Source organism: Lampris incognitus, chromosome 4 (assembly GCF_029633865.1).
Source record: "Lampris incognitus isolate fLamInc1 chromosome 4, fLamInc1.hap2, whole genome shotgun sequence".
NCBI classification, from domain to species: domain Eukaryota; kingdom Metazoa; phylum Chordata; class Actinopteri; order Lampriformes; family Lampridae; genus Lampris; species Lampris incognitus.
Window position 1 is genome coordinate 39808804 of NC_079214.1, and position 21257 is coordinate 39830060.

The following is a 21257-nucleotide window of genomic DNA, read 5'->3' on the forward strand; positions in this document are numbered from 1 at the left end:
GTTCTAACATAAATGAACTCCAACTGTTGTTATCATAGCCACAGAGTTTTGAGGAAAGGAAAGTATGGTCTTGGATGCGAACAGTCGAAGATGCAACTGCGTCCTTTGATATTGCAGTCTTGATGCCTGTATTTAGATTTTATATGGTGGGTGAGGGGTGGTGAAATTCACATCAATTTACTCCTGGACATTTTTCTTGATGCCCGCCCACATGTGCAAAGAGAGTAACTATGAATTTGATAGTTTTTTTATTCAATTTTTTTTGCCACATAATTGTCAGTCAAATGAGAACTTGGTGCAGAAATTAGGGGTAAAATGGAGGAGAAGACATTTTTCCTTTCATTTTGTCTTTAAGGCCCCACATTTTTTTTCCTTACCATTTTTATTCACTAAGATCACAGTGATCTTTCAAGATATCAAAATGTCCCTTGGAATTTTGGACGACAACACCCCTAGGTGACACATGCCAAAGGAGGCTAAAATCAGACCAACAGTCTAGAGGGAGTATGAAGAAGAAGGTATTACAAAAAAATACAAAATGGTGGAAACTCCAATGTGGTGGACCCTATGGGCTCCATGGACAATATTGTTCATAAATGACCTAGTGTATATGTATAAAATGTTTTGTGCATTTAGATCACCCATGAATATTTTTTGAAACCACAGCATGGCGGCCCAGTGGTTAGTACTGTTACCTCACAGCAAGAAGGTCCTGGGTTCGAACCTCAGGCCTTCCCAGGTCCTTTCTGTTTGGAGTTTGCATGTTCTCCCCGTGTCTAAGTGGGTTTCCTCTAGGTGCTCTCGTTTCCGCCCACCATCAAAAGAAATGTATATTAAGGTTAATACTCCTGTCTGTGTCCCTGACCAAGGCAATGGAAAGAAGAAGTGGAGTTGGTCCCCCGGGCGCGGCACGGTGGCTGTCCACTGTCCTAGCTACAGTGTGTGTTGGGCTGGTTAAATGTAGAGGATGGATTTCCCCACGGGGATTAATAAATTACATCTTAATCTTGAAAATTCTTCTTGTAACTATAGTGTGACCTTGGCTATCATTGACCTGGGCTTTGGTCTATCTCCAAATGCTAACCAACCTGGCAAGGTTGCCAAATTTCATTAATTTTCTATTTTGGGAACTTGGTCAAACTTGAGCTCAAAGTGACCAAAAAAGAAGAAATGGAACAATTACAAAAGCCTTCAATGCTTGGAACCCTTATAAGGCAAGAGAACTCCAACACCCCCCCCCCTCGCTTGCTCTCTCTCGCTCTCTCTCTCTCGCTCTCTCTCTCCCTCCCTCCTCTTCTCTAATCTTCAGTCTGAGATCATAGAATCAGCACCTGTTTCAGCACTGCCTTGCTTCAACACAAAAATTACACCAAATCAGATTCTGGAAGGTTCCCAACTCAAACGCATCTCCTGCTGTTCAGCGGTGAGCAACTCCACTGAAACTCTTGGCAAGGGTGCCTTCGGTGGTGACAGTAGGCTTAGTTTTCAGTAGCCTTTTCACATATGCTTAGATTCATTTGATGCATTTTCCAACAGGGTGCTGTATGTAGAGTAACCTTCCTGGCTCAGAAAAGCAAATAATGTGCCAGTATTGCTTGCTACAATGCTATAATGCTGAGCCAGAGTTGTTGTTTTGTTTGTTTGTTCTTCTTTTTTGGGGGGGCGGGGAGGGTTCCCTTTGTCAGTGTCTTGTTACCACTTCCCTCAGTATGTGACCTACTGTGGTGGCATAAAGGCCTCATGGAGGCTGGAATTACTGGCTTTGTGGACTGTCGTTGGGGCGAGCCTGTGACCATGGGTTTTTGTTAGTATTAAGCAAAAAGACCAAACAAATAGTTCTGTGGAGGCTCCAAAGTAGAAGAGTCTCTTTGTTTTTTTTTTCCCCAATTTGTTTTCTTTTCTTTTCAAATTGAAATTCTCCAGACATTGTCCACTTTGGCAAGGCATCATTTGTGCTCACCACACTGCGCTAGCTGCCTGCTAATTCCTGTTACAAGAGAGTACAATACTTCCCTGGTGATCTCACATTCATCTCTCTCAACAAAAAGCCGAAACTGTTGAGTCTCAAGTTAATGTATGAGTAGTAATTCAATTCATTGCTTCAGCGTTGTTCCCCTCAACCAATGAATAAATGAATATTATTTATATATCAATTTCTATTAAGTGGTTGAAGGCAAAGCATGACAGTCTTGATATGATTTAATGGAGGATTGTTGTAGTGGTTTAGGTTGATAAGAGGCTCCCCGCATTTCCCCCCCTCAACCATTCATAGTATATTGCAGGGCAGGCAGGGTGGTACTTCTATGACTCGTTTGGATGTATTAGCATTTCTTGTTTGTGTTAGGTGAACTAAGCCATGCTTTGTTTGGCATTCACTCTTATGTATGCATGCCCAGTCTCTTTTTTTTTGTGCTCTAGCATTGCAAGTTCTACTACACACAGGCAAATGAAAAAATATTTAATTTAATATCTCGTTTTTGAATGGCACATTTGATAACAAACAGCGATATTTCTGTATATTGAATGGCTGACAGCTGGCTCCTTGAGTGTGTCGGTTCTGTTGTAATAATGTTTTCAAATATGCGTTGGAGCCTAATGTAGGTTTTCAAGGGCTCTTCGGCAATCAACTGGAGAGCACCTCTGTCGGATTGACATTTTTTAGGTTTATTTTTTGACCTGTCATGTCAGAACCAACACCATTTCTCTCACACCACACAGATATTTTATATTTCATGTTTCTGAAGTGGCAGGGTGAAAAAAAACGATTTGAAAAATCGCCGTGTTCGTCTCGAGTAGTTGTCTGTTGCAGATGTTTGACTGCAATGAACTGAAGAGACAGAGGACGTTTCTCCCATTTTTTTCCATAATGCATTTCCATGTCATCTCCTCTCCAAATGAGTCCTTTGTCTGCAAAGAGACAAATGCTAATGAGAAGGGTCCATGGCAGCGTTTTGGAAACTGCTGCTCACGATTCATCAAGAGAGATTTGTTGGGAGGCCTGCCGTTTTTCTCTCTCCATCTATTGTCTCGATCTCCATCTTCTCCTGCTCTCCCCCCTGATTGATGATAATGAGGTTGCAGGCTAAATTCAGCTCTTATCGACCAAACAAAATGGCTCCCAGCCATTTGTGAGTGTGTGTGCATGCGTCTTTATGTGGATGAGTGTGTGTGTGTTTATTTATAAGTGTAAGCATTCTCATTGTTGTGTTCTATGACTGATTTCAGTAACTGTGTTCATGAGTAACTATATCCGTGCGTGTATCTTGCATGAACGTACGTCACATACACGCCGTGTGTGTGTTTGTGAGTATGTGTGTCTGTGTTTATGAGTTTGTGTGCTGGCACCATGCTTCCCTCAGAGCCCCACAGTTAGGATGAGATGAAAGGCCCCAGCGCCTGTGAGTCACAACCTGCTACCTCTTCTCTAAACGATACTGAAAAGACTGTCACTTGGCACATTCACTATAAAACCCCTCTATTTACAGTTCACTTAGCGCTCCACACACACACACACACACGCACATACGCTGGTACACAAGCATGCAAGACTGGCTGGCTGGCTTTTTATTTGATCGATAAGCGCTGAATTTAGCCCGCAAACATGAGAAAGGAAAGAAAGAACAGATACAGTCAGAAACATCCACATGCAAATAATACACTCCTCTTTTGATGGAAACATTTGTTACTGTAAACCTGTCCAAATGTTTTCATCACCTATGTCAAGACTGGTGTTCAAGCTCACTTGGCAAAATACAGCTGATGTGGTTGTTTGTTCTTGGCTGGTGGGGGCACAACCTCCTGCTATGGCATCGCCTCTGGAACAGCCTTTCTGTTGTTCAACCGTCCCGCTGTTGTCAGGGAATTAGGCATGGTAAGATTACTGCCTGAACTTTTAAGCAAGCAGCCAATTTTTTTTTCTTGGTACATTTCAGACATTTTAATTACTTGATTTATTTCCCTTAAATACCACCTTTCTGCAATACCATTGACATGTTCGACTTTATGACACCTTCTAAAACGGCATTCGCCCACTCACATCTGCTTCCAAAATGAGCCAAAAAAATTCTCAAACAAACCTGCTGCCTGAGCATTTAAATCTAAACTCGAGAGCCATTTATTCTGCACTTCTTCCAACCCACCTTGAATTTATGCTGCAGTTTTTTTTCCACCTCTTTCCTAGAATTTCCATAGAGGGGGTCTCACACACACGGGCTTTCTCTTACAGTAAGAGCATTAGCACCGGACACCCAAACAGTCAAGCTTTTGTCTTGGCTCACGGAGTTTGTTTGGGTCATGGACCTCTTGATGAACAAAAGTCTTGCTTGTTAAAATTGTTTGATAAATAAAACTGACTTCATTCTCCTTCTGTCTCCTTCCATCCTTCTCTATGTATCTCTTTTTTCTCTCTCGCTTCCTCTCTCTTTGTGTCTCTCTCTTTCTTTCTCACAGGGTCCCATAGAGAATGATGTTGTGATCCACGTGGCCTTGATTGCAGAGAGCCAGAGGTATGTGAGTGTGTGCGTGTGTGCGTGTGTGTGTGTGTGTGCGTGTGTGCGTGTGTGTGTGCATGTTATGTGCTGGTACGGTACATGTGGGCACTTCGATTTGTATACACACACACACGGTGCGGTGCGTGTGTATATGGGGATCTGTGCATGTGTTTGGGGAGTGTTTCTGTTTTTCTGCTTTTGTGTGTGTGAGTCAAATGGGGGGTTAAATTGCTACCTGAAACTTGTTAACCTGTAGCTGCAATCACCATGGCAGACAAGCTATTTTCTGTTAGCCATTTCATTCTCTCTCTCTCGCTCTCTCTCTCTCATTGAAGTCCACTCGCTACTCTTCAGTAGCACAAGGGCAATCAATGTGGAGCTATAGATTTCTAAGAACTATAGATCAATAAGAGTTACAGGTGTACAAGAATTGATTTTACAAGAATTGTAGAGGTTAGTAAATCTACAGGTAAAATCACACATTGGAACTAGCTTTTACTTCAGTGGAAGGGGGGGGATGCACATTTTTTTTCCAACTTAATGCCATTTTTATTGAAAGGAACTGGAAAACTGAAACCAGAGATGGTGGCCATTGAGAACAATTGATAATTCCTATTAAAAAAAATTCATGCCAAGAAAGTGTAATTTTTCATTTGTATTATCCTACTTGTATATAGTCTAGTATCTCTTATCTTAGTGAAGAATCTATTTTACGTTTTATTTAATATCATGTTCCCCTTCAATTCAAGATCAAACTTTATTCCCCTTTTTTCTGTAAAGGTGAATGTGACGTTCATCTCACCCAAATATTTGATCAGATTATAAGACTGTCAACATAAAGATAAGTGGGGTAGCTTAATCAGAAATGTCTTTATAAGCAAAATAGATCAGATAGAATTTAGATAGCTCAGTGTACGTCAAACACATAGGGAGTTTTAACCAATGACATGTTTGTACCTGCATTTCACTCTCTAATCAGCTGGATAATTTGCTGGACCCGGTTTCTCTCAGACAAGAACAAGAAGATAAGCACTGGAAATGATAATTAAAGATGGAGTTTCCTTTCCATTAATAGACTATTGATAGTTTTCAGGTTTCGTCAGGCTTCTATCATAAGAAGATTGGGAATGCAGGCAGGATAAGAAATGGAAAACAGGATTACACAGGATTGTTATTCCGAAAATAATTTTTGTTATTCTAGTTTTGTTTCTGAAATTAAGATTCCAGAAATCTTCTCAATAACTAAAATATAAAAGCCATCCTCACACTTTATACATTTGAAATCTGTTTGTGTGTGTGTGTGTGTGCGTGTGTGCGTGCGTGTGTGCATGTGTGCGTGTGCGTGTGCTCGCGCGTGCACCTGAAGACTGCAGGTTTTCTTGAACACCTATGGTATTCAGACCCAGACACCCCGCCAGGTGGAGCCCATTCAGATATGGCCACAGAGAGAGCTGGTCAAGGTAACACACACACACACACACACACACACACACACACACACACACACACACACACACACACACACACACACACACACACACACACACACACACACAGATCAAGTTTCTAGTTTACAAACAACAAATTTAACCTATTCCCATGTAGTTTGTGCTATGTAATTTATTATATTTTCTGATATCAAATTGCAATGAAGTGTCTTCTTGGTTGGGTGATTTTTTTTCCCTTTAACATCATTTGCTATTTATCCTGAACAATAGGGAGGATATCAGAGGGGAGGAAACCATCACAGACTATCGACACTCCCCCTACTACGCACATCATTTAGACAGTTAGCTAGATTAACTTTCAGCAGCCATATCAATATGTCAGCAGAGTGCAGATCAGTCAATCCATCTGCTTGTGAATCCAACATCCCCAGCTATTAAGATTTTCCTCTTGATGGATACATCAGTCAAAGTGTAGCTGCTCATTGATTAAAGTGATTGATTTGCCGACTGGGGATTGTTCGTGCTGATTGATTGGTCAGCCGGCAGAGCCGCCCCCATGTCACTCCGACAAATTGGAAAGGCATCTAATTGGATGGCTGCCAGATCTGCTGAGTACATTAGACCTGTTTGCATAAAAAAAGTGTCTGTTGAGTAGCAGGTCAAAGGTCAGATTGAAGTAATGATTGTATACCGATATTCACTTAATACGTTTGGTATTTACAACTCGGCCCAGGTCGATCAGCAAGTCAATCAAGGTGGTTAAGACTGAATCTGTAAAACCAACACCGTCACAGATAATATTTTCTGAGTGTTGGTCATGACTAAGCCTCTGGTTAGGATTTTTCTTATTGTTTGTTGTTTAGTATGGACAAATCTGAGGAACATTGTTTCTGTTACCCTCTAGAATCTACCCATCTTTAGCTCACCTGTTTGCACAATTTGGGTTTGCTGTGCTTGGTTGAGGGGTAATTCAGTTGAATTAACCACATGACACAGGCATATGACCTCTCACCCTTCTTTCTATATGTCCTCCTTTTGCTGGTTTTGGCAGTGTGGTTGGAGCTTAGCCATTAGGGTGAACACACCTCAGGTGCATAAGGATATTTTTGGTGTGAATACCGTTTGTGACAGAGCCTTGAGTTGGGGATGTCTGTCTATGCCATTTGAATGGTTAAGTTTTGGTCGCCCATGGAGGCTTTGCGTTCAAGCCATTGCTGGAAATTCTTTTGTTGCCCCAACCCAACTTCATCACATCAACACTACGGAGCGGAACAAGGAATGCTGCAAGCTGGCTGGTACCTGGAACCTTAGCTTGGGCTAGTTCCATCTACTTCCTGGTGTTGGATATTTTAACTGGTGAAAATAAGCTCAAACCAGCTCGCCTCCTCTGTTTCCCTCTTTCCACCTTCACCTTTCTATTATTCATACTGGCACATAAACATCTGCGTACTTTTATGTTAGAGAGTGAGCATTCTGTTCCCTAGACTTTTGCCAGAGTCTCAATTCCCTCTTGTAACAGCTGGCATACCGAGTTCATATTTCTGTGTGTTCTATTCCATCATATTTGTTCTCCACATTTGAAATCCCATGCTGTCATTTCTCTTGTTCCAACCCTACCTTTCCATCCACCATCTCCTCCAAACCAACCAATCTCTATATTGTCATGCTAAACCAGCCTCTATCTCAGCTTTCCTCTCTAACCCGCTCCATCTTATCATGCCTCTTTTCTGACCCATAAAGGGAGATGAACCATTTGTACTGTCACATCGTCCTTTCAAACTGTCTCCTCCAGACCAATCCTCCACCCCTCTCCCGTCAAATATCTCCCTCTAACCATTTTTTCCTCTCCTGGATAACCTCCACCACCACTACGCTGTCTTTCCACACAGACAGTGGCAGAATCTCAGTCCTGGTATTATTGGACCTTAGTGCTGCATTTGACACAGTCAACTACAACATATTACAAGACCAATTGGAAAACTGGGTGATACTTTCTGACACACCACTAAACTGGTTTGAATCCTATTTAAAGGACAGGGACTACTTCATGTCTATAGGCAATTACAAATTTAAGTGTACATGACCTGTGGAGTTCCCCAAGGCTCCATTCTGGGGCCAATTCTGTTTAACATCTATATGCTCCAACTAGTTCAGATTATGGAAAACAACAAAATATGTTACCATAATTATGCAAATAACACGCAGATTTACATAACCATATTGCCAGGGGACTATAATCCCATACAAGTACTGAGCAAGTGCATTGAACAAATAAACAATCGGATGTCTCAGAATATTCTTCAATTAAACAAAGCTAAAACTGAAGTAATAGTCTTTGGAGCCATGAAAGAATGATTAAAAGTCAGCACTCAGCTACAATCGGTAATGTTACAAACCACAAACCAAGCCAGAAATCTTGGTGTAGTCATGAACTCAGACCTGAATTTATATAGCCACATTCAGACAATTACAAAGTCAGCCTACTATCACCTGAAGAATATATCAAGAATTAAAGTATTTATGTCTCAGCAGGATTTGGAAAAACTTGTCCATGCATTTATCTTCAGTCAACTTGACTACTGTAACTGTGTCTTTGCAGGTCTTTCTAAAAAAATCAATCAAACGGGTGCAGCTGATTCAGAATGCTGCTGCCCAAGTCCTTACTAAGACCAAAAAAGTGGATCACATCACTCCAATTCTGAGGTCATTACACTGACTTCCTGTCCATCAAAGAATTGATTTTAAAACTGTGCTCTTGGTTTATGAAGCACTAAATGGTTTAGGGCCAAAGTACATTTCTGATCTTCTGCTACACTATGAACCATTCAGACCTCTCAGATTGTCTGGGACAGGTCTGCTTTCTGTCCCCAAAGTCAAAACTAAACATGGAGAGGCAGCTTTCAGTTTTTATGCACCGCATATCTGGAACAAACTCCCATAAAACCGCAGGTCTGCTGCGACTCTCAGTTAAAGGCTGAAGACTTTCCTGTTTTCCGTTGTTTATGATTAAATAAACTTTGAAGCTTTTGATAGTCATCTTGCACCGCATTGTAACTTTTATTCTCTTTTTGTTTGTTTTTAGATTACTTTTTGTTGCCTTATATTGCTTTTCTTAATGCCTTTCATGTTTTGTGTAAAGCATTGAATTGCCTTGATGCTGAAATGTGCTATACAGATAAATTTGTCTTGCCTTGCCTTTCCTGTCATATCCACCACCACATCACCGCTCTCCCCTATAGGGTTGCCTTTTGCGCTCCACCAAGCTACAACATTCTTCCTGTCATAGTTTTACCACCTAACACCCCATTTTAACCTCAGATTACACCAATCATACTGTCTGTTACGCCAACTATCTCCAACCAATCCAACTGAAGTCTTTCTTGTGTCACATCTATCATCCAGACCTGTAGCTGCTCCTCCTTCATCTGCCATGTCTACTGCTCCAGCCCTACTTCCCTCTTTACTTTAATAAAAAATCCACTATCCACCATCATATCTTTGAAAAGATTATTCTTATAGCATTTTATTATGCTTTATTAGACAGCGTATTGAAGCGGGAGAAGAAAAACTCTTGAAAACGGGAGTTTTATGTGGTAAAGGTCTTAAGCTAGATTCAAAGCTAAAATGTTGTTGCCAGATCCAAGACCACATAGTATACAGTGTGTGATCAACTGGTTCTGCCACTGGGAACAACCCGTTGACAACCAACTGAATTTTTCGAGTGTGCATGCTGTCCCCCTCTAGGACTACCTCCTGCCCCTTTCCTCTAACACCATTATCCAACTCTATTCTGGCCATTAGGTCTACTCTCTGCTCCTCTCCCGTTAACTGACCCTGGTACTCACATTAATATAGACTTCTTAGCTGTCCAATATACTTGCCAAAAGTATCATGCCAAATGTATGAATCCTGTTTATGAGTGATCCACAAAGCTAAAACACTAAGATAAAGGTCCCAAAAGTTCTAAAAAGGTCCAAAAAGCTGATGTTATTTATGCACATACTTTCATAAATATTCTTAGATTCTCATTTTTACTTCATTAGAATGTGGTGTGTTGGTGCTTTGTGTTCTTTATGTTGAGCATTCAACCTGGTCATATTCCTCATAAGTGCCAAGTTAGCTGACATGAAAAAAAAACTTTGTTATACAACAAACCAGTTCTTCTCCCACCGGGCTTATCCTCTACCCCATCTACTGTCCTTTCTGTTTGTCCTCTTCCATTTCTCTCTCTCTCTCCCTCTCTCTTTCTCTCTTGCTCTCCCCGCGCCATGATGCTCGGCAGCTCAGATGGATGTGCAGTCATGAGTCAGAGCGGGCAGTGTATTGAATATTAAATCTTAGCAGCAGACAAGGCGGTTTGTCCTTAACGGAATGTTTATCTCACCACCACCATCACCTGCACTATGAGCTGCATTTTCCTAAAACTCACCTCGTCCCTCGCGGCCATTTCATTGTGTTTACAACAGCTCCCTGACAATAGCAAGTGTGCCAATTATGTTCTGTAGCATGCTATTCTGACTGACCACCTGCCCACATCTTATCCCCTTTTACAAATCACTTCTCCAACTGAAATAGCAAACCCTTGGGTGAGTGGCGATAGATGTGGCTCTCGTATCATCTTCACATGCCTGTTGGTCAGCAGCAGTTGTCCTCTCTGACCTGGAGTCAGTGTCTCTTGCCTTCTCCTATTGTTGATGTCACAGGCAGAGGGGAAGGTCTGAGTTAGGTGCCTCGGAGGAAGACTAGTGGCAGACTGCATATCTCGCACCCTGCCACCCACTGGGCTAGACAGCTTGGAGAACAGTTTGTGGTGTGTGTGTGTGTGTGTGTGTGTGTGTGTGGTAATGGTGGTACCACCCTAATCTTTAACTGTAGAATGAATACCAGTTCAGCAATATCAAAGATGTGAAATCAGTTATATCAAATTAAGTTAATCTATTTTGATCAATAAAATGTGTGTGTGTGTGTGTGTGTGTGTGTGTGTGTGTGTGTGTGTGTGTGTGTGTGTGTGTGTGTGTGTGTGTGTGTGTGTGTGTGTGTAATTTTAGAGGAAGTCAACTCTCTCTGCCGAGTAATTTAGCATACTTAGAGCCTTGCAGTCATTATATAGCTGTTTACTATAGTTAATACTATCAGCCATCTGGTTAGACTTGCTGTTTGTGCTGCGGTCAGTAGAAATGTGAAGGGATTGGAGTGATGAAAGGATGCTTTGATGGGCTGCCTGCATGTTGTTCCCTGTTCTTCATTGGTATTCTGCAGACAAGGACTGTTAGGTGCAGAGGTCCTCCCAACCTCTCTGTTTTCCTCCTCCAGGTCCCGTCCTTTGCTGGTTGGGCAGTTGGATTTGTCACAGCACTTAATCTTCAATTAACATTTTTTTATGTAAAGTCTGCTATTTGCATTATATTCTGTTAATTGGTGAACCCTGTGCCTTGTGGCGGTATGTTTTTTCCCACAAATATGTGTGATGTGTGTTTCCAATCATGTCTTGAGTGCATTGGAGTGGCACAGCACCACCTTATGGTGGACTTAACACATTGTGGCTGTGTTGTGCAGGAAAAAAATGCATCAAAGAAGGCTTGATAGGCATGTTTCCTGCAGTACCAATCCAGTCTGTGGTTGTGAGGTTGTTGGGTTTTTTTGGGGGGGGTTTTGTAGGTATGTTGGCTTAAAAAATATTTGTAGACTTTGTGTTCTGTGTTGTCTTTGTTGTCATGCCAATATCTATCTATCTATGTATCTATGTATCTATGTATCTATGTATCTATCTATCTATCTATCTATCTATCTATCTATCTATCTATCTATCTATCTATCTATCTATCTATCTATCTGTTTATCTTGCCATTTGCTACTACTACTACTACTACTACTACTACTACTACTTTCGGCTGCTCCCGTCAGGGGTCGCCACAGCGGATCATCCGTTTCCATTTCTTCCTGTCCTCTGCGTCTTCCTCTGTCACACCAGCCACCTGCATGTCTTCCCTCACTACATCCATAAACCTCCTCTTTGGCCTTCCTCTTCTCCTCTTCCCTGGCAGCTCCATATTCAGCATCCTTCTCCCAATATACTCAGCATCTCTCCTCCACACATGTCCAAGCCATCTCAATCTTGCCTCTCTTGCTTTGTCTCCTAACCCTCCAACCTGAGCTGTCCCTCTAATATACTCATTCCTAATCCTGTCCTTCTTCATCACTTCCAATGAAAATCTTAGCATCTTCAACTCTGCCATCTCCAACCCCCGCCTCCTGTCTTTTCATCAGTGCCACTGTCTCCAAACCATATAACATAGCTGATCTCACAACCATCTTGTAAGCCTTCCCTTTAACTCTTGCTGGTACCCTTCTGTCGCAAATCACTCCTGACATGCTTCTACACCCACTCCACCCTGCCTGCACTCTCTTCTTCACCTCTCTCCTGCACTCCCCATTACTTTAAACAGTTGAACCAAAGTATTTAAACTCATCCAAATTCGTCACCTCCACTCCTTGCATGCTGACCATTGCACTGTCCTCCCTCTCATTCATGTAAATGTATTCCATCTTGCTCCTACTAACTTTCATTCCTCTTCTCTCCAGTGCCTACCTCCACCTCTCCAGACTCATCAACCCACATCCTACTCTTGCTACAGATCACAATGTCATCCGTGAACATCATAGTCCATGGAGACTCCTGCCTGAACTCATCTGTCAACCTGTCCATCACCATTTCAAACAAGAAAGGGCTCAGAGCCGATCCTTGATCTAATCCCACCTCCACCTTGAAGCCATCTGTCTTTCCTACCACACACCTCATCACTGTCATAGTGCCCTCATACATATCCTGCACTACTTCTACATACTTCTCTGCCACTCCCGACTTCCTCATACAATACCACACCTCCTCTCTCGGCACCCTGTCATATGCTTTCTCTAAATCCACAAAGAGACAATGTAACTATACTTCTCAATCAACATTCTCAATGCAAACTTCGCATCTGTGGTGCTTTTTCGTGGCATGAAACCATGCTGCTGCTCGCAAATCATCACCTCTCCTCTTAACCTAGCTTCCACTACTCTTGCCTATATCTTCATGCTGTGGCTGATCAACTTTATACCTCTGTAGTTAGTACAGCTCTGCACAGCACCCTTATTCTTGAAAATTGGTACCAGTATGCTTCTTCTCCTCAGGCATCCTCTCAATTTCCAAGATTATGTTAAACAATCTAGCTAAAAACTCCACTGCCATCTCTCCTAAACACCCCCATGACTCCACAGGTATGTCATCTCGACAAACCGCATTTCCACTCTTCATCCTCTTCATAGCTGCCGTCACTTCCTCCTTGCTAATCCTCTGCACTTCCTGGTTCAGTATCCCCACATCATCCAAGCTTATCTCATTCTCATTTTCTCTATTCATCAGCCCCTCAAAGTACTCCTTCCACCTTCTCCACACACTCACCTCGCTTGTCAGCACATTTCTATCTCTATCCTTCATCGCTCTAACATGCTGCACATCCTTCCCAGCTCAGTCCCTCTGTCTTGCCAATTGGTACAAGTCCTTTGCTCCTTCCTTAGTGTCCAACCTCTCATACAATTCACCATACGCCTTTTCCTTTCAGGAATCAAGAACACTTTCTCATTTCATTTCATGTACAGAAGCGCATGCAATGAAATGAAATATCGTTTCCCCCAGCCCACAGCAGTGCAACACAAAGACAAAAACACATATCCAAAAACTACCAAGAACTTCAAGAACACACATTCTAACTAACACATATATCTAAACTAACACATATATCCAAACTAAAAATAAAAAAATCACTGTCGAGTGGAACAAACGCTAGACAGGATGGTTGTCGGAACTGCCAATCTGCATGGGCTAGCAGTTAGCTTCATCGTCATCATCATCATCAGTTTTGTAACCTATGGAGGTCATAGGAGCACAGCTGATGCATCAACAGGTTGAATCATCGTGTTTCAGTAGGGGGAGTACCTGGTGGTCCCTATCTCCTCTCCAGGTGTGGATGGCCGTTGGTTCACAGAGGAACTCATCCACCCTTTGACAGGTTTTGTTTTTAGTCCTGCTGGGTGTCCACACACCCTCCTCACAACAACCCAAGGGTTGAAGTGGGGGTGCTGATTTAGTCACCGACAACCCGACGGTTGCAGTTTAACGTCGTACCCAGGACACAGCAGTTGGCTTAGCCTGCCTCATTTCCACGTCCTGTCAGACCGCCCTCAGTGCGTCATTCTCGGGTGCAGCTCTAGGCAGGGGCTGTGGTCCTTGGGCCAACCGGACACAGTAGACCAGGCTCCCCCAGCCAATCCAATACCAGCTGTCCCAGCCAGACACCCTTGACACAGCTCCCCGCACTCCACACGAAAACACCACAGTCGACGCCAGGCGAGGCCACTGCCAGACCGCCCTCGGTGTTATCGGAACTCCCGGTCTGCATGGGCTAGCAGTTAGCTTAGCCTGCCCCGCTTCCGCGTCCTATCAGACTGCCCTCGGTGTTACCTCCTTGGTCGCAGCTCCAGGCAGGGCCGTGGTCCTTTGGCCAACCGGACACAGCAGACCAGTCTCCCCCAACCGATCCAACGCCAGCTCTCCAGCCAGACACCCTCGACCCATCTCCCCACACTACACACAAAAACACCACAGTCGCCAGGTGAGGCCACCGCCAGACTGCCGCGGTGTTATCAGAACTGCCATTCTGCATGGGCTAGCAGTTAGCTTAGCCTGCCCCACTTCTGTGTCTTCTCAGACTGCCCTCGGTGTTACCTCCGCAGTCGCAGCTCCAGGCAGGGCATGGTCCCTGGGCCCACAAAACGCAGCAGACCAAGCCCTCCCAGCCATCAAACAAAGACAAACCTTAAATGCAGATGTGGACAAAGACACTGCATGGATGGTCCTGGGTGAGCCCGCCGCAAACATGAATTCGTGCTGCCATCTTCCCACACCGGAATCGGAAAAAAGCGGAAAAACCCTTTTGCCTTTGCCACCTCGCTCTTCGCTTTATGCCACATCTCCTTGTACTCCTATCTACTTTCTTCATCTCTCTGACTATCCCACTTCTTCTTTGTCAACCTCTCCCTCTCTATACTTTGCTGAACTTCCTCATTCCATCACCAAGTCTCCTTGTCTTCCTTCCTCTGTCCAGATGACACACCAAGTATCCTCCTAGCTGTCTCCCTCACTATTTCTGCAGTGGTTGACCAGCCATTCACCAACTCTTCACTACCACCCTGTGTCTATCTTAATTCCTCCCATAACTCCACACAATGGTCTTCCTTCTTCAACTTCCACCATTTGATCTTCGGCTCTGCCTTCACACTCTTCCTCTTCTTGATCTCCAAAGTCATCCAACAGACCACCATCAGATGCTGCCTAGCTACGTTCTCCCCTGTCACCACCTTGCAGTCTCCAATCCCTTTCAGATCGTGCCTCCTACATAAGATATAGTCCACCTGTGTGCACTTTCCTTCACTCTTATACATCACCTTGTGTTCCTCCCTCTTCTTGAAATATGTATTCCCCACAGCCATTTCCATCCTTTTCGCAAAATCCATCACCATCTGTCCTTTCACATTCCTCTCCTTGACACCATACCTACCCATCACCTCCTCATCACCTCTGTTCCCTTCACCAACATGCCCATTGAAGTCCGCTCCAATCACCACTCTCTCCCCCTTGGGTACCCTCGTCACCACTTCATCCAACTCACTCCAGAATTCTTCTTTCCCTTCCATCTCACACCCAACTTGCGGGATATGTACTGATAACATTCATCATCAAACCTTCGATTTCCAGCTTCGTACTCATCACTCTGACACTCTCTTCAATTTCAACACTCTCTTGACATACTCTTCCTTCAGAAGTACCCTTATCCCATTTCTCCTCCTAGCCTCACCATAGTAGACGAGTTTGAACCCACCTCGGATGCTTTTGGCCTTACTCACCTTCCATGTTGTCTCGCACACATAGTATCTACCTTCCTTCTCTCCATCATATTAGCCAGCTCTCTCCCTTTACCAGTCATAGTGCCAACATTCAAAGTTTCGATTCTCACCTCCACACTCTTACCCCTCCTCCTCTCCCGCTGCCTCTGGACATGCCTTCCCCCTCTCCTTCTCCTTCACCCTACAGTAGCACAGTTTCCACTGGCACCCTGCTGGCCAACAGTACTGGTGGTGGTCATTGGTAACCTGGGCCTCGACCGATCTAGTATGGAAATCTGATTTATGAGCAGTATATTTAATTTGGCAAAGGTTTTATGCTGGATGCCCTTCCTGACGCAACCCTCCCCATTTATCCAGGCGTGGGACCGGCACTAAGAATGCACTGGCTTTTGCATCCTCAGTGGCTGGGCTATCTTTTTATCTTACCATATTTATCTTTATTATATGTCTCTCTTTCTGTCTGTCTGTCTGTCTGTCAATCAATTTTTCAACCTGTGTTTGTCTTTTCAGCATATCACAAATCATGCTAAATTATTTGACTTTGTTCTGTTGATTTCTCTAATATTTTAAACTAGATTTAAACTCCAATAATGTCAGCAATAGTATCATTATTTAGCAGTAATTCTGCACCTATACCTGACAAAAATGAAACCCAGATATTAAGAGGGTAATTTCACCTGACCAACTTTTGACCCATCGGACTGGTTTGGGTCCCACTGGATTCGACCATAATAGTCCTGTTTAGCGATACTGCTCTGCAACCTGCTGAATTTCCTATTTGTCAGTGTTCTTTAAAATGTTCATCCCGGGTCAAGGTCAAGACACTTGGGACTCAACTTGGGTACTGAAATGCAAAACTTGAGTTTTTGTTTTTTTTTTTTACTAAAGTTTAGCAAATAGTAACAAGCCCTACCTCCACCAGGTATTGGTGTTAACGGTGTTAGAAAGTGCACAAAAGATTAATTATTTTACAGAAAAGAAAACACTATCTTCCACCAAACTGTAAATTACACATACTTTCTCTCTAAGCCATTTTGTTTGGCTTGGCTCATAGTTCTGTCTGCTCTCTTGGAAAGGTTACAGTAAATTCTCTGCAGTCAATTCATTCTCATGAGGGCACAGTTCCAGCCACATTAGGGCCTCCATTTCTGGCCCTACGGGCTACTGCGTTCTCAGTACAGCACCGAGTCATATCAGCGCCAATGCCTGTGGGTGTGCTCGGGTCCACTAAGTAGGCTGCTGATGACAACACAGGGACCTTTTATTATCACCAGGTCTCATAGCTTTGCACAGAGCTAATATCAGGTAGTGATTCTGCCTTTATCGAGGTAATTTCAGCAGTAACAACAGGGACACCTGAGCGGAATGGAGATGATGGACTCGCCTGGTGAGAAATGTAATGGAAGCTATACTGTATCTGCCTGGCATTTAAAATGGATGATTACGCCTTTAACCATGTACCACATGACAAGGCAGGGCTGATAAGATCTCAGCAGAAGATAAAAGTCAAGATGTAGATTTTAGTTTTGCAGGTTTGGTTGGAAATCTGCAACAGTTAAAACTAAAATGCAATGCACAAGCTGTACTGAAAGAATTAACTATTGTGTATTCAAGTTTGTGTGTGTGTGTGTGTGTGTGTGTGTGTGTGTGTGTGTGTGTGTGCGTGCGTGCGTGCGTGCGTGCATGTGTATGTGTGTGTTTTCTTCCCCCAGGCATACCAATTCTTGGCTATCAATAAGAAGCTAGGGTTGAGCGGGCGTCCAAATAGGCCGGTGGGCTGTATTGGGGCCTGCAAGGTTTGTACATGCAAATACACACATGCATCATGCATACATGTGTGCATACAAAGACATATACATGTACCCATAAGTACTTAGGTTTCAGACGTCACAGGTGACCAATATCCCACCTGCATGAATTTTCCAGAGGGTCAAGGATTCGACTTAAACATTTTTGCATGAAATTATTCAACAAGCAAGGTTTTAAGGGTGTATCCCATTTTTCTTCGATCAGCTTCACAGGCTTCTTTGAATTTGCACATGCTAGGCTGCCATCACACATAGGGCTTCACGCAAGAACATTCTGTTTCTCATAGATTTTTCTTAAAATGACTTCCCTCAAAAATTCTGTTAAAGACATTTTCGACAAAACACCATTAACCAACCAAATATGTTCTTACACTTGTGCATTGAATGTAGAATGCTGTTTGTTCCTGTATTGAATGCTCATATGAGGGCATCTACCTTCAATTAGCATAGTTGATGCCTCTATAAGCCTATACAAGGACAGCTTATTCTAAGAATTGTATGTGAAAAATAAATCATAAAAAGAAAGATTTGGAGGAATCTGAACAGCTGATCTGATGCTACTTTTAAGTTGATGTGCTGCTGAAAAAGGAATCTACAAAGAATAAGAATATTACAAGTTCAGCAACCGATGTACTGACAAAGGTATAAAAAGCTTCATCAGAAAGTTATACTGAAACATTGATAAAGTCTACGTCCGGTGTCCAGGTACCATAGCGGTCTAGTCCATTGCCTACCAACATGGGGATCACCGGTTCAAGTAGCCGTGTTTGCTCCGGCTCGGTCGGGCGTCCCTACAGACACAATTGGCCGGGTCTGCGGGTGGGAAGCCTGATGTGGGTATGGGTCCTGGTTGCTTCACTAGCGCCTCCTCTGGTCAGTCGGGGCACCTGTTCAGGGAGGAGGGGGAACTGGGGGAGAATAGCGTGATCCTCCCACGTGCTTCGTCCTCCTGGTGAAACTCCTCACTGTCAGGTGAAAAGAAGTGGCTGGCGACTCCACATGTGTCGGAGGAGGCATGTGGTAGTCTGCAGCCCTCCCCAGATTGGCAGAGAGTGTGGAGCAGCAACCGGGATGGCTCAGAAATGTGGGTTAATTGGACGGATACAATTGGTAAGAAAAAAAAGGGGGGGGTCCAATAAATAAATAAATAAGGTCTTACCAGTTCTATTTATGAGAACAGTGTGCAGGAGTTTTATTGAAGAAAAAAAATACACAGAATGGTCTTATTGGTCTCAATTCAAAGTAGCTGTCCCTAGCATTTCTGCCTCACTGTATTAATTGCAAAATGCAATTAATCTCAAAATAATTCAAATATGATTATTCAGTTTTTACATGTGTAGAACTAAATGTATTTTATGTTCTCCAATGTTAAAACTTGTTTTTCTCTGAGGAAATCTCATGATTTATACTTTTCCCTTTTCCTAATATGATGTTGACAAACAGTATTGATATGCGTGTTTTCATACCGCAGGTCTTCACTGTTCCAAAATAAGAGAAAACTGGTGAATGCAGTTAGATTGTTGAAGTAGTTTGTACGTGCACTTTATGAACAATGCGTGGGGCTTTTTGTATTGATTTCATGTGTATCTGTGCACATACGCTACTGTGTGCTTGTCTATGAGTACATGTAAATCTGTTTCAAATGTTATCTGTTATTTTTTCTCAAGCGAAGGTCATAGCAAGATTAAATAAGTTGAGCTAGAGCAGTATTCTCAAACAGAGACATCACCAAACAAATGAATCATGGCTCCCAATGCATTGCTAAGACAATTTTATAATGGAACATTTGCGGGGAAGATGGCAGACTGCCAGAGGACATTATCATCATCACTATCTGTGTGTGTGTGTGTGTGAAAGAAGAGAGAAACAGGATCTGTATATAAATGATTGGGGTTTGTTTTTGTTTTGCTGGTTGTATGTGTGTGAGTGTGGATGTGTATTGACGACCGTGTATTAAGTGGCTGTGTAGCTGCTGTGCATCCCCCTCTATCGTAGGATTGATGGCTTGTTTTATACGCTGCCCAGAATAATCTATACGTGGCTACTTGTGAGCCATCCATCTTCAAATGCAATAGTCTGAGTTTCTTTGTGTGTGTGTGTGCGCATGTGTGTGTGTGAGTGCATGCATGTGTGTGCATGCATGTGTGTGTGTGTGTGTGTGTGTGTGTGTGTGTGTGTGTGTGTGTGTGTGTGTGTGTGTGTGTGTCCTTGCAGATTTATCGTATCCTGGGCAAGACGGTGGTGTGCTACCCAATAATATTTGATCTAAGTGACTTTTACTTGTCCCAAGATGTGTTGCTGCTGATTGATGACATCAAGGTAAATTTGGACTGCACCAACATCAGTTTCTCACAGCCAGTACACATACCCACTGGTATAAACATACCTTGTTAGACTACTTGTTCGAGCTCATTGGACTAAATGACAAGGGTATAATCAATTTTCCTCATCTAACATCCCTTTATTTGTGAAATAGGCATAAAATCAAGTGATCACCTTATTTTTTTCAACTTTGTTTTTATCTAATTTTGTCTTTATTTTCCATTTTTATTTTCTTCAATATAATTTCCACTGTAATAGGTTTGATGGGTATTATTGTTAATCCTGGTATAAGTAGTACTCATATTAATACTTGTTTTTTAATCACCTGCTGAAATAATAGTTATTAGTGTGATGGGTTTGTTTACACTGGATACCCCGTATAAAAGTTTATATCCTTGTTAAGGTATTTTCAAGGTCAGGTATCTAGAAACATGTTCATGTCAAAGAACGTAATATTCACAATATTACAATAGGTGATAATTTTATGCAGAAAATCAAGTTTTGTTGCTGTACATGCCTGGTTATAGCATTAATGATCCCAGGCAAATACCTATCTATCCCCACAATACACAGGTTCCTCATCAGGGCCAAAACTATTCAGCTAGGACAGGTTGATATGCACCAATGGACCATTGGGAAACTTTAAATATAAATGTTAATTCAATACTAGGATAACTGGTCAGATTACAAGCTTCACCATCCATGACCCATGATATGAATCGGTCCCTGATAAGCATGTTGACCCTGAGTTACTTCATGATTTGGGGCTGAAAGGGCAGAAAAAAATTGAAAGACTTTGTCCTTGAGAGAGTTTATGTAGTGACAATTGATTTTTTTTTCCTTTTCTCTCCCTGAGTGCAGAATGCCCTGCAGTTCATCAAGCAATGTTGGAAGATGAAGGGACGTCCTCTCTTCCTGGTCCTCATCCACGAAGACAACATCAAGTAACATACGCACCATGATAACTGTCCTTTTTTTCTCCCTCTCTTTCTCTCTCTTCCTCTCTCTTTCTGCACTTCTATATTGCTTTTACATTGTTCTGTCTCTCAGTATATGACCCTCTTTCTCGGTCTTGTATTGACTGAGACTTGAATGAAATTCCATTGACAATTACCCATAATGCCATCTTTTTTTCCTGTGGCTCTCTCTGTCTTTCTCTCTCTCTCTCTCTCACTCTCTCTCTCTCTCCCCTCTATCTTTAATATTTAGCTTTGGAGCAGGCAGGTGCTACATTATTTGGTTGC

The 21257-nt window shown here is 42.7% G+C and overlaps 1 protein-coding gene across 2 annotated transcripts in view; it reads left to right on the top strand.

The window, feature by feature from the left end:
* The window catches only part of phkb (phosphorylase kinase, beta), a 164156-nt gene that overhangs the window by 115845 nt on the left and 27054 nt on the right, over positions 1–21257 (top strand). For both annotated transcript variants that reach the window (XM_056278286.1, XM_056278287.1), the window contains 5 exons: positions 4450–4505; positions 5857–5950; positions 17596–17679; positions 19906–20010; positions 20875–20957. In XM_056278286.1, the coding sequence (XP_056134261.1) occupies positions 4450–4505; positions 5857–5950; positions 17596–17679; positions 19906–20010; positions 20875–20957 (422 nt within the window). The remainder of the gene's footprint in view (positions 1–4449; positions 4506–5856; positions 5951–17595; positions 17680–19905; positions 20011–20874; positions 20958–21257) is intronic.